General features: G+C 43.6%; 1 protein-coding gene across 1 annotated transcript in view; it reads right to left on the reverse strand.

Annotated features, from left to right (window-relative positions):
- Nucleotides 1-573: 573 nt before the first annotated feature.
- Nucleotides 574-13,219, reverse strand: part of LOC103772733 (titin-like) — a 46,336-nt gene continuing 33,690 nt past the window's right edge. Inside the window, exons 42-48 of the mRNA XM_008940077.1 lie at nucleotides 11,972-12,160; nucleotides 10,923-11,297; nucleotides 9,890-10,309; nucleotides 8,118-8,630; nucleotides 7,647-7,703; nucleotides 5,368-6,533; nucleotides 574-5,235 (exon numbers count right to left, since the gene is read on the reverse strand). Coding sequence (XP_008938325.1) covers nucleotides 574-5,235; nucleotides 5,368-6,533; nucleotides 7,647-7,703; nucleotides 8,118-8,630; nucleotides 9,890-10,309; nucleotides 10,923-11,297; nucleotides 11,972-12,160 — 7,382 coding nt within the window. The remainder of the gene's footprint in view (nucleotides 5,236-5,367; nucleotides 6,534-7,646; nucleotides 7,704-8,117; nucleotides 8,631-9,889; nucleotides 10,310-10,922; nucleotides 11,298-11,971; nucleotides 12,161-13,219) is intronic.

A 13,219-nucleotide genomic window follows, 5' to 3' on the forward strand; every position in this document is an offset into this window, starting at 1 on the left:
TTTTGCAGTGATAGAAACTGTAGACACAGGATTTGAATGAGTGAGACTCACATGTTCTGACACAACATTGTAAGAAGGGGGAATACCAATTTAGGAAGTTCTTTCACAGAACTATATCCAAACTAAATAAGTGTCAGTTTGTATTCCATATCTTTAGGTTACAAGAAAAAAAGTAGTTTCTACATTTTCAGGTGATTTCTAACCTACATAAAACAACAATGATTTCATGGTTACAGAAACACAGGAATATGTACACAATATGAAAATACTAGTCCTACATAAATGAGTGTCAATTAAAATATCTTCACAAGAGTATGGAGCTTGGAAGGAGCCAGAAATATAAATCAGTGAAGAAACTATGCACAAAACTTATGCACAGATTAAATCTCACTTAAATTCCCCAATGAAATCAAGTTTAAGTGAGACAAAAATATGCCCACATAGAGTGATTTTCATCCCTAAAGAGATGAAAAACAATGCCCCTAAAACGAGTGCTGCATTTTCACCTGCAGTGAACAATAGCATAAAAACACTGAGTGTTTCAAAAGAGACTCTAAAATAAATTATGGAAATTTAGTACAAAGTTAACACAGCACAAGCCTCAGCAGTTCCTGCCCTGTTAGTAGCTACACATTTGTACTGCCCACTGTCACTTTGCATCAAGTTTTCAATAGTAAGGCTGTGAGAGCCCCCCTGCTCTTCCTGTGCACAGTACCTGTCCCCTTCCAACAACACCCCATCTTTGTACCAGCAGACACTTGGCGGGGGGGAACCAGTCACGAGACATTGGAAGCATGCAGAGGCACCTATAAATGTACTGCAGTCAGAAATGAGCCTCAGAAATTTGGGAGGGGCTTCTGTAACCTGGAATTCAAAGCTGCACTTCTCTGAGTCCTCTGCCCTAAACTCAACCCATTCCTCTTGCGATGGCTCTGCAAACACACCAAAACTAATGTTGGCACACTTGTCCCCTTCTGCTTCCTGCTCTTGTTGAGTCTCCACAAGCTGTTGGATTGCTCTGTCTGAGTCACCTGTGTGCGGCTCAAACTCAGACTCCAGCTCTGTTTCTGACTGGCCACCTGGGCTCGCAGTCGTATTCAAAAGCAAGTCACACTTCTGGGGCCTGTGAGGTTCGCTGCCTGTGATTCTCTCACTGCTTGCCTTAGCACTTGCTTCCTGCCGAGCCACGACTATGACTGAGGCTTTGCACATTGCTTCTCCCAGCTTATTGATTGCTCGACAGTGATACCAGCCACCATCAGAAGGACCTACGTTTTGGACCTTCAGGCTGTGAAATCCCTCTTTCTGACTCACAACATACTTCCCTGTGGCAGGTGTCAGACGGGTGTCACCTCTGAACCACTGCACCGCTGGGACAGGAGTACCTGTTACCACACACTCAAACACTGCCTCCAAGCCTTCTGTCACCTTGACATCTGCAAAGGGCACAGCAAAGCGGGGAGGCATTTCTGTTACTTGGAAATCAATTTTTACATCCTCATTCTCTATGGCCAAGCCTGCAGCTTGCTCCAACAAGGCAAGAGGAAGGACATCCAGGGAAACCACCATGCTCTTTTTATCTGGACTAAACTCAGGACTGGTTATGATTTTCACTTGCTTCTCAAACTCTTTCACCTCATTTTCATCCAGTTCCACTTCTAGGAGGATTTCCTGTGGTGAAGGTGATCTTGAAGATGTGTTTTGCTCCAGGTCAAAGTGTATAACATGCTGGTGGGTGACAGGCGGTGGCAGTGCTAGCGACTGCTCATCTTCAGACAAAACTTCCACCTGCGCAACACTTTTAGCTTCCCCAACAATGTTTACTGCATGGCACAGATACTGCCCTCCATCGGTTTTCTGGATGTTAGTGATCTCCAGCACATATTTGTCCCCATCATTCTCCATCCGCACTCTCTCATCCAGTTCCAGCAGAGATTTATTACGATACCACTCCACCCCTGGTTTAGGCACACCCACCACCTCCACCACAAAGATCAGCGTACTGCCCTTATACAGCCTCCTCCTACTCAACGCCTTGAGGAATGCAGGTGGCACCTCCCTGCCTGACGGCTCCAGGGCCTCACAGGGGGTCCTAAACACCTCAGCCTGCGGCTGGTCTGGAGGCTGTTCTCTTCTTTCACAGAGAGGGAGCGTGGTCAGGGCATCCACATACTCCCCCGTGGGTGTTCGGTAGCGCTCTGGTGGCGTGCTGTCCCCTGATGCAGAGTAGGGTACCCCGCAGGGTGTGAAGTAGCTCTCTGAGGGTGTGTTGTATTTTGAATCCTGGGATAGTGTGGAGTAGCGCTCGGGCGGCGTGCCGTACCCTGAGCCCTCGGAGGGTGTGGAGTAGCGCTCAGGCGGCGTGCCGTACCCTGAGCCCTCGGAGGGTGTGGAGTAGCGCTCGGGCGGCGTGCCGTACCCTGAGCCCTCGGAGGGTGTGGAGTAGCGCTCGGGTGTGCTGAGTGGTGTGTAGTAGGATGCTGATGAAGCAGTTTCAAAGATTTCCACTGAGGAGGGAGGTGTGTAGAAGTGGTCTGAATCGGGTGACTCCTCTCCGCTGCCGCTCTGCAGCTCAATAGACATTTCTGACTCAGGAGAGAAGGGCCTGGCAAATTCCTGCTGGTTGTTGTAATAGTCATAAACCGTGCTGAAGGTAACCTCCTCCACTTCCAGAGACGTGATGGCCTCTTGCTGCTCCTTCTGAACTGTCCCTTTGAGATCTGGAGTTTTCTGCATCCCAGTTGACCTTAAATATTTGGCCAGGGACAAGTCAAGCTTCTGCTTTGAGGGTGGAACAGCACTGGGCTCTGGACTTGCAGAAGTATCCTTCCATAGTCCTTCTTCATCCAGGCTATCATCAGAGGCTTCCTCAGTGGGAATCCTCTTACTGCCACAAGACTCTGTCTTTTGCTCCTCCTGTGCCACAGGATGATCCATTATTAAACCAAGTAAGAACTGGCCAAAAGAGAAGCCCTTGGTTGTGTTTGGTTCCTGTTGGGTATCCCTGAGCACCTCCTCAGGGGAATCTGTGCTTTCAATCTCACAGGTGGAGCTGCTCATTCCTGTTTCAAAGACCTTTTCTATCCCAGAACCTTCTTCCTCCTCAGCCTGATGCCCAACCGTGAGTTTCTTTTCAAGTGCAGCTTTTTTCAAGTCACTGATGAAGCTGTCACTGTGGGAGTCTATGGTCTCTAGATGTTCCCCATGCTCCCACACATGCATTTCCTGCATTCCGCTTTGGAAAGCTGCAGTAGACTCCATCAGAAAACTATGAGTTTGTCCCTCAGGTGAATCTTCCTCACATATCCTCACCTCTGGCTCATTAATTTCTTCAGCAGACGATCCCTCTTCACCAGTTACCATGATGCTGCCAAGGTCCCCATTAGGGACTTGTAAATCAGGCCTTCTGATTTCTCTTGTTTGTGCCTCTTCCTGTGCACTGACCTCCTCCTCCTCCTGAATCTTATAGCTCTGACGCAGTTTCTCACTCAGAGACATCTCTTCCACAAGCACATCATGTTGATGCACAGAGGGGATAAGCCCAGCCACTCCTACCTCCACACTCTCCAGAGCTGCAGGGGTTTCTGCCTGTTCTGTGGCCACAGTCTCTGCAGCTGGCAAAGGCTCCACAAATTGCTTCAGATCAAATCTGGTATCCATCTCATCAATCTCAGATGGCAACAGCTGCTCTTTGAAATGCACTTCTTCTATGTGAACTTCAACTTCCTCAGTAAAGTCCTGATCTGAGTTTTCTATGTCAGGAGAAGTGAGGATTAGATCCAAAGAAGAGTTGCCTGTATCGGACTCCATTTCTTGCAACATTTGTCCATCATTGTGCATTCCACAGGGTGCAACATCTGCAGCATCAAGCATTTCTTCTTTACAAAGATGACCATCAGTCTCAGCATCCTGCTCAATATCAGCTGGTCTCTCTTGCTCCTTGTCATGTTCCTCTTGTTGCTCCACTGTACAGAAGTTATAAAAACCAAACAGCTCCTTTGTGGGTGTGCTTGCAATGTTGTTCTGCAGGTGGGGCATACTTGGCTTTTCTACAAGAGGCACATCAGGAGATGTTGCCTCACAGGCAGGGACACTCCTCTCTTGCACCACAGGTGATATAGGAACAAAAGACTGTGAGTCCTCACACTCCCTTGCCAGAGCAGACTGCTCAGAGGCATGTGCTTGCCCTTCCACTTCCATAAATGGTGACTTAAAAATATCCCAGGACAGACTATGTGGTATCACCTTGTCTCCTTCAGCCTCCAGCTCCTCTGAAAAGTGACCCGAGTCCTTGGCCACCAGTTCATGCTCTTCCCTGGACATGCTGGGGTACAGCTCAGTGACATCTGCTGCAAAGCTGTGTTCCTCAGAGACAACTTTTCCTTGGTACTGTCTCATCTCTGAAATACCATCTGTATCCCTCACACTTTCTTCTGTATAATCTGTTTCTTGCCTTGCACAAGCTTCCATGGTATCCAGCACCATCATTTCCTCCATCACACTTTCCCTGAAGTGAGTTTTCTCACACTCTTCCAACTGCTCACCAGTAGATGAAGACATCCTCAGGGACCAAGGTAAATGGGTTTCCACCCCCTTGGAGCATGTGAGCTGTTCCTCTTCACCCTTCCCAAGTGTACTGAGGCCTTCGAGGTCTAGAACATGGTCCATGGCAGGCAGCTCCTCAGTACCTCCATCCTTGCTATACAACCTGGGTGCACTGGGCTGCACTATCAGCTCAGAGGCAGTCTGTGTCATTCCAGCCACATTCTTGGCCACACAACAATACAGCCCAGCATCTGTGACAGAGGCGCCTTGGATGTGTAAGCGGTACACGCCATTCTTGCCTTCCTCAAACCTCAACCTCTCACCAGCATAGAGCCTCTGGCCATTCAGGGACCACACCACAGTCGGCGGGGGCTGCCCAGACACAGCACACTCCAACAGCACTGCGTCCCCTTCATGGCAATGAATGTGGGCTGGGGCTTCTGCCAGAATTTGAGGTGGCTCATTTCCCACATCAAATGAAAACTTGAATTTGTGCTTCATGGTGGGAGCAGTCTGGTCTGGAGAGGGCCGCATGGTCTCCCTCATCTCTGTGTCTTGCTCTGGTGTTGGAGTAGGGGCCGTGATTTTGATTTCCACAGGCAGCGACAGCAAGTCTGAGTCTGGAACTACACTTGGCAGTCCCTCTTCTCCTGCAAAAGCCAGGCCAACTTCCTCCTCTTCCTCCTCCACCTTTTCCTCCTCCTTCTCTTTCTCCCCATCTTCTTCCTTCTTGCCCTTCTCCTCCCTTTCCTCTTCTTTCACTTTATTCCCTTCCTCTTCCTCCTTCTTCATGGTCTCATAGGCTGGCATCCGCTGCCTCACACGGAGTGCAGCTGAGGTGCTGACTGTGCCCAGTGGGTTGAAGATCACACAGGTGACAGTGCCACCATGCTGTGGGAGCAGGGATGGGAAGGTCAGTGTAGAGCGGCACCCTGTGGTGTGAACGGCCGTGCCCTGGATGCATCCCACAGGCTTGGCATTGTTGTACCAAGTGACTGTGGGCTGCGGCCAGCCATGGAAGAGGCAGGAGAAGGTGCATCTGTGCCCCTCAACAGCCTCCTGGGGCTTGATCTCCTGGACAAAAAGGGGTGGGCAGTCCTCCAGGAGCCCACTTGACACCTGCCATCCCTCCTCTGTGGCCTTGTGCCTGCGGTACCGCTTCACCACCTGTGCCACCGGGAGCTCTGAGTCATGCGTTTTGGCAGCCACCTCAGGTGGGCTGGGCTTCCCATGAGGGCTCCCTTGGGGTGCAAACATGAGGGATTCCTGCTTCTTTTTCAGCGCTGCCCTCTTTGCCTCCCGCAGTCGCTGCAGCTTCCAACGGATTTCCTCATCCAGCACGTCCTCAGCATCCACCACTGTGTCACTGTGCTCCCTACCACACATCAGCCCTGGACGGTGAGGCTCCACCGGTGGCAGCCTCTGAAAACGGATGGTTCGTACCATACCCCGGGCTGGGGAGAGGTGCCCAAGCAACTGCTCAGCCTCCTGCCCTTTGTCAAAGGGTGAGCCAGTGCAACGGAGCACCACCTGCAGCCGGTCCTCCTGCCGCTGCCGCAGCAAGCACTCCCACTTCTCACGCATCCACTCCGCTTTCCCTGCAAAATGTGAGCCCTGCTGCTCTCCACTGCGTGCCACCAGCAGCGAGGCAGTGGACTCAGCCGAGCCCTCGCTGTTTATGGCAAATACCCTGTAACTGCCAGCATCGTGCTCCCGCACGTCCCGCACCTCCAGGCTGGCGTGGTGCGTTTGCTCCTCGCTCTCGGTGCGGATCACCTTGCGGCAGTCCTGATGGACTGGCCGGTTGTTGTGAAACCAGGCCATGTGCGGAGGTGGGCATGCCAACAGCTTGCAATGGAAGAGTGCAGGGTCCCCCTCCAAGACAGACCTACACTTGAGGCCCTGTGTGAAGGTGGGTTTACAGTTCTGGGGGAAATCCAGCACCGCCGCTGTCCTGCGTCCGTCAAGGTTCGCCTTGCTGTGCTGCTCTGCAAAAGAAGGAGACTGGGTTATGACATGCTACGCTCTGCCTGCCATCTGACTGAAAAAAATAAAATAGCAATATATTGAAATAAAAAATGGGCATGCAACAGATTTCATCACACACCCAGGAAAAAAAAAGTATTTCACTCACCATATTTGTTCGAATAAACGCAACGCCTTGCTCTGTTTTAAACATTGACACGAAAATCGTTCGTTGTCTGTTCTTTCTTCAGACTGTGGAAATTTCTTCTTGAACAAGCAAAAATGAATTTCAAAATAACACATTCTTCTGCGTGTATGTTTTTGCTGCCTGGAAAAGCTGTGTATCTTTGGGTGGCAAAGAAGAAAATCTTACCTGACTTGCAGACAGTAGAATAAACGCCCTTTATGACCTCTCTGTTTGTAGATTAAATGTTCAAACAATTGAGAAAAAATATTTTGAAAGATATTAAAAAAGTAAGCAAGTAATTAGCTAACATGAAATGAGAAGGCGTTTATTCGAACTAATACAGCCACTAACTTCACAGTGTTATGTACAAGGAAAAAAGCAAGCAACATGAACCATGTATGCTATCTGCAAGCCAGAGTAAGAGATATATAATGATGAATTAATGTATGTAAAAAAAGAGCAAGAAATCAATGTGAATGTGTAGCTTTCACATATCCTAAACAACTAATGCTTTCCAGTATACTCATCTATCCATCCATCCATCCATCCATCTGTGTCTGTTGAACTGACTAATGTTAGGTTGGCTAACTTGTTTAAAAATAATGTGATTAAGATTTGTATAACTTCCTTCTGAAGTAAACTATTCCATGCATTCAAAAGGAAATTGAACAAATAAAAGCTCGGTGAGCAGCTGCAAAGCATGAAGTAGAAGTTAAGAATATGGCTGCAAAATTAAAAATTTGAAGTTTTAAACATTTTAAAACTTAAACAACCTTTTAACGCAGGTAATCCTTTGCATATCAAAACAAACATGCAACATGTTCCAATATGCTTTAAAGTGTGTCTGTCTGTCCCCATTAGACACTACATGGTAAGCAAATAAAAGCTTTTCACAATGTTACTAATTACTGGTACTAATTATTCAGTGCAACATCATTGGTGTCTGTACCTTTCACTTCCATTTCAGTCTCTTCCTCTAGCTTCTCAAGAATAATTTTTTCAGGAGCTAGAACCAAAAGACAAAGATTTTTGAGTTATAGTTGCTAAATATGCCAATCATTACTTTATGTAGCAAAAACATCCAGTCTCTCTTGCAAAGATACAGAAATTCACACATACATTCACATAAATGCATGCCAAACAATTAAAACACTGGACAAATTTTGAGAACAGTCAAATGCCTTCAAATTTGTTACCCTTTCTATAATGTTTGCTTTTTTTTTTTTTTTCAGGGTGGGGGAAAGTTTCTAATGCAACATGCCTTTATCATGCCTTAAATCCCTGAAGAAGACATTCAACAATCCACAGACTAATGAGATGCTTCTCGTTCTTTTACCATCTCCCAGGGAATGAATGTACTGGAATGCAAAGTTGTTATGCATGAGGAATTGATACTTGGAAGGAACATGCAGTTGCCAACCTGTCACTCTCAGATGGGTGCTGCACTCGGCTTGTCCTGCAGGATTAACTATTCTGCACTTGTATATACCCTTGTGGTTCTGACCAACTTTTAATAATCTTAAGCTGCACAGTGGCCCATCATGTTTTAAGGAACACAATGCAGACTCCTCAACTACTAGCCGATTGCACAGCCAGACCACACAAGGTGTAGGCATGCCTTTCATTATACAAAAGAGTAACACATCATCTCCTTCTTTTACAGTGGTTTCTGAAGGCAGAGTTTCAAGAAACTCTGGTGCTTCTGCATCGGTTTCTGTGATGTCTTCATATGGCAAAACATCAGGATAGGAGATTCTTTGCTTCTCATTTTCATACGGTCTTTGGGATGTAGATATAAACAAGCTTGAGGTTTTCTTGGAAGATTCTTGCTTAACTTCAGATGCTTTAAACTGACAATCTTTGGCTGCTTTAAAGCTTTTAGTATCTGATTCAAGGGTAATTTTTGTTACTGCTTTGGCTTGTGCTTCTTTTGCTAGGTAAGAATAAAGTTAGGAAAAGGATTAGATCAGATGTTTTGCAGGAATAAAAAATATCCTTATACTTAGAGGAAAACCCCTCAATAATTAGTAGTGAAAGAATGTCCAGCATATTAGTGCTACAGCATTGCTATGAAACATAGTGATTACACATTTAAGAGCTCTGTTCCTGCTAGGCTAATTCTAGGTACCAGGTAAACATATGGGACTTTCATGGGACCAAGACTTAGTCTGTAATGCATGATGCAAGCACATCTTTGCTTTTCATTTAGAGCCTCAATTTAGAAAGTAGTAGCAGAAGATTATGTAAAGTACTTTGCACAGCTCAAGAGTGAAGAAAGAAACTTCAGTATGTACAAGCCAAATGAAAAGGGCCAGTGGCTTCCTCATTATTCATCTTAGTTTTCTACTTTTGATTCTTTTAAGCTCAAATACTATCACCTGTCCAGTGTGGTGATAATACATTTTTGCATCTTTGCTAGTGCTAACACAATTAGCATTTTAATACACTAACATCAGGAAGAAGGGAAAGGAGCCTTAGTGAAAATAAATGCTTGTATCTTAGGGATATTGAAGGGTAGAAGACAATTTATTAGTGCAGTAATACAGTACCTGCACCCATTCATGCTTTTAAGTACATTGACCTATACTATCTGTCTTGGAATTGGAACCTTGGATTTACTGGAAATAAGTTGGACCCATAGGATTTTAAATTACAGGTATCTAGTTCAACATTGCTTAACTGACATCCCTATCTTCCTTGAACTCCAGCTTCAGGAATTCTCAAAATGTAAAAATTCCTGCTAACCTGTTTTGCTTTACGTCTCTACTGCATATCATGATGCATATGAGGAATAAAAAGCCCCACTTATCTGCAGCTTTCTGAGAAGAGGCATGAAGTTACAATACCAGCTTCCTGGTACCGCACATGTCAGTTATGAATAGAGCTGTAAATGTGGAGGGAAATATCCCCAAAGCATTATTAATAGAGCTTTCTCCATAAAATACTGTTAATAAAGGAAATGTATGTGAGCTATAGGCAGTGATAATGAAGTTGCAAAAGGTGTCATAATTTTAAAAATCAGATAACCACCTTTGACTGTTAGTATTGCAGCAGTTGTTGTCCTTCCATAATCATTACAAACAGTGCAACTATACAGTCCTTGATCTGTCAACTGGGCATTTAGGATTGTGAGCAGTAGGACACTTCCATTTTGTGATATCTTCAATTTTTCAGACACTTCGATCCTTTCACCTTCGTGGGCCCAAAGAAACTCAGAGAAGAATTCATTTTCTAAGGCACATATGAACTGAGTAGTGTCGCCACATTTCACAGTTATGTCTCTGAGCTGCAAGACAATCTTTGGAGGGACACCTTTCATTTCCTGAGCAGTGGTCATAGAGATTCTGGTGCTTTGAGATGTTTGGGAAAGGATGGTTGTGCGCATGGCTTCCATTTCTTCAACTGATGTAGCCTTCATGGTCAAACTTTCTGATACACTTTGGAAAACCTGTACACCCAGATCCTGTGATGGTTGTTGCACTGATTTAAATTCTTTTTGATAAGTTTTAATGTTCTTCTTTGTGAGAGGAGTAACATGAAGTTCTGATATAGCCTGTGACTGGATAGACTCTTTTACATCATTCCCAGAACTTTGCCTATCTAGGGCTTGCACTGTGTAATCAAGCAACAAAAATAACAATAATATTAGTATCTAAAGAACTTTACTAGGCCATGCTTTGAACAAAATCAAACAGCATGGAGGATGAAAATGAATGGTCTTAATTTGAAAACTCAGCATGCCAGATGCACTACTCTCTTGACACAAAGATTACCCATTCACATATATGAACGATGAGTGATATGTAAGATAGTCATGCAGTTGATACACAGCTGATGCTTGTCTCTTTTTTCACTGAAGTTTTCATTTTCAGTATCGGAAACTTATTATGGAGCTTTTAAAGGGGGTATTTTTTTCTCCTACAGGATAGCGCAAAAATACCTCAGTCACCCCTATAAAGATCACTTAATTACTTGTTTTAAAGATCTGAATGCCTCCAGTGAAATTAATCTATTCTTTGACCTATGTCTAGATAAAAATTTTCAAATTTCTAAATGTTACAGCTTAAACAGAAGAAACAAGAGTGATTTGGTTACAGAGGGTAGGTACTACTAACATTAGCCGGTAAAGAAAAGGTGTGAAACAAGGAAAGAAGAACATTAGTAACAGCGTAGAAGTGTGGTATACAACAAACTGAATCCCTTTGAAGTAAAAATGGGGTTTTACCTTCAGCAGTCACTGTAAGTGTAGCTGTACAAGTTGTTTCTCCAGCACTATTTCTTGCCTTGCAAGAGTATTGGCCAGCATGCTCTAAGAAAGCATCTACTATTATCAGTGTAGCTGTGCCTGTAGACTCATCAAAATGGAAAACTAAGTCTTTGGTTGGCAACATGAGTTGTTGATTATGAAACCACTGGATTTTTGGTCTGGGCATACCAAAGACTCTAGCTTGGAATCTGACTGATTCCCCGCTGCATACGCTGCAGCTTGAAATAGGCTGGATAAAGGTGGGCCTTTGGCCAATAGACTCCTCCTTAAGTGAAACAGATGAAGAAACATGCCAATGGGACTCTGATGTAACTTCTTCAACCTTTTTAAATCCTGAAAAGAAGCATGCCAGTTTTTAATTTCTTACCCTACACTACAATAAATATTCTCTCTCATTGAAGATTTTTCTTTTTTTTTTTTTCTAGATGGTAATTTAACAGCATGAATGATTGTAATTCATCATTTATAAAATCTGTTGCAAAAAGAAAGTGAAATATTTATGGTTAAATAATATCTAAGACAATATAGGACTTCAACAGCAAATTTCTGCCCTAAAACATTGATCAATATCTCACCAATTCATATGAATGTAAATTATATCTTTTCAGCTGTCTACGTACCTGGAACACACCTCTATTTAAAATATTTTCCAACACTTTTAAAGTATTTTATACAAAAACTCTTACTAGATTCTCCTCACTGTCAAATCAAGGAATGTGTGAGCAAAGCACTTCCATTAGAATTAAGGATTCTACCATCTTTGGTGCATGACAGATTCTAATAATGGAGAGAATGAAAAGTTAAAGTGCATGGAACATTGAAAACCTGTGAAATAAGTTCTCCTGTACATAACCTATATTTTGGAGACATAAACGTATGCTGTGGACATTGTAAATGGTTGCAATTAATTGAGTTACAAGACAACATGACAGACAATGACTCACATATAATCATCAGTGTATATTAAGATTAGTGTAGGAACGTAACCTAAACAACACACACTGTACCTTCTAGCTTCAAGGTAGCAGTGCTTGTCACTTGTCCTATTGAATTACTAGCCACAAAGGTATAGACTCCTTCATCCTCTGGATAAGCTTCAGCAATCTCCAGCTGGTAAGTGTCTTCAAACTGAGTCATTCTAAAAAACCGTGATGGCTTGATCTCTTTTTCTTTGCTGTACCAAGAGACTTTCAGATCTGTTCAACCAACAGAAAGAAGTGTAAAAAGTTTTTTAAAATTTGTTGCTGCTAAAATTGGAGAAACTCTCATTTTAAAAAAAAGATTCTGCTTCAATTGCCTGATGAAACAGGCTATAAAAACATTAGGTTGAGCTGAACAGGTGAAATTAAAGCAGAATATTCTTTTGCTAAGACAGTATCTTGCCTCTGCTGCAAATACTATAAATTTTACCCCTCATATTTCTCAAGAAAGATCTCATCTTTGTACCTTCATAAAATTCCTGTATAATACGTTGTGTTACTTGACCTGTATAGATTCTTGTAGACTTGGGAAAGAATAGGACTGAAGCAGACTTTTACCTTGCCTGTCCATCTGGCACTGTATTACATCATGGATCAAACGATCTCAAAGAGTGTGCTATTAATGTCATCAGAAGAAAGAGACTGTTCTCTATAGCCAGCTGCGTAGTGTGTACCATTAAACAACTGTATTTGCAATCAGTTGTTACCTAACCATGAAAGGTTTTCACAACACAAGTGAGAGGTAAACAAATACAATTGGATACAACATCCAACAGGGGAAATCTTCAATAAGAAAAACATGTCAAACTTAAAAGGGTTGTCGAGCATTGGAGCAGGCTGCCCAGGGAAGTGGCTGAGCCACCATCCCTGAAGGTATTTGAAAGGTGTGTAAATGTAACGCTTAGAGATATGGTTTAGTGGTGGATTTGGCAGTGCTAGGTTTATGGCTGGACTTGATGATCTTAAAGGTCTTTTCCAACCTAAATGACTCTATGATTCTGTGAAAGAGGCCTCAGATGAAAGAACCCTTATTATCCATGCTGTAAATGCAGCTTCCAGATCCACATAAATACAGTTCTTGTAGAAAAAGTTACACTAGCATGCTTTGCATAGATGGCAGGCCAGGTTTTCCAACATACATTTTCTGAGTTTTAGCATCACTTCTAAAACAGAATCAGATTTCTTATAAAGCTTTAAAAAGAAAAAAAAAAAAAGGTGCAGTTTGATTTCGAGTGATGGAAATGCAATTTTTACATATTTGCATATTTACATATA

The sequence above is a fragment of the Merops nubicus genome, unplaced genomic scaffold (genome assembly GCF_000691845.1).
Source record: "Merops nubicus isolate BGI_N331 unplaced genomic scaffold, ASM69184v1 scaffold16925, whole genome shotgun sequence".
Taxonomy (NCBI): Eukaryota; Metazoa; Chordata; class Aves; order Coraciiformes; family Meropidae; genus Merops; species Merops nubicus.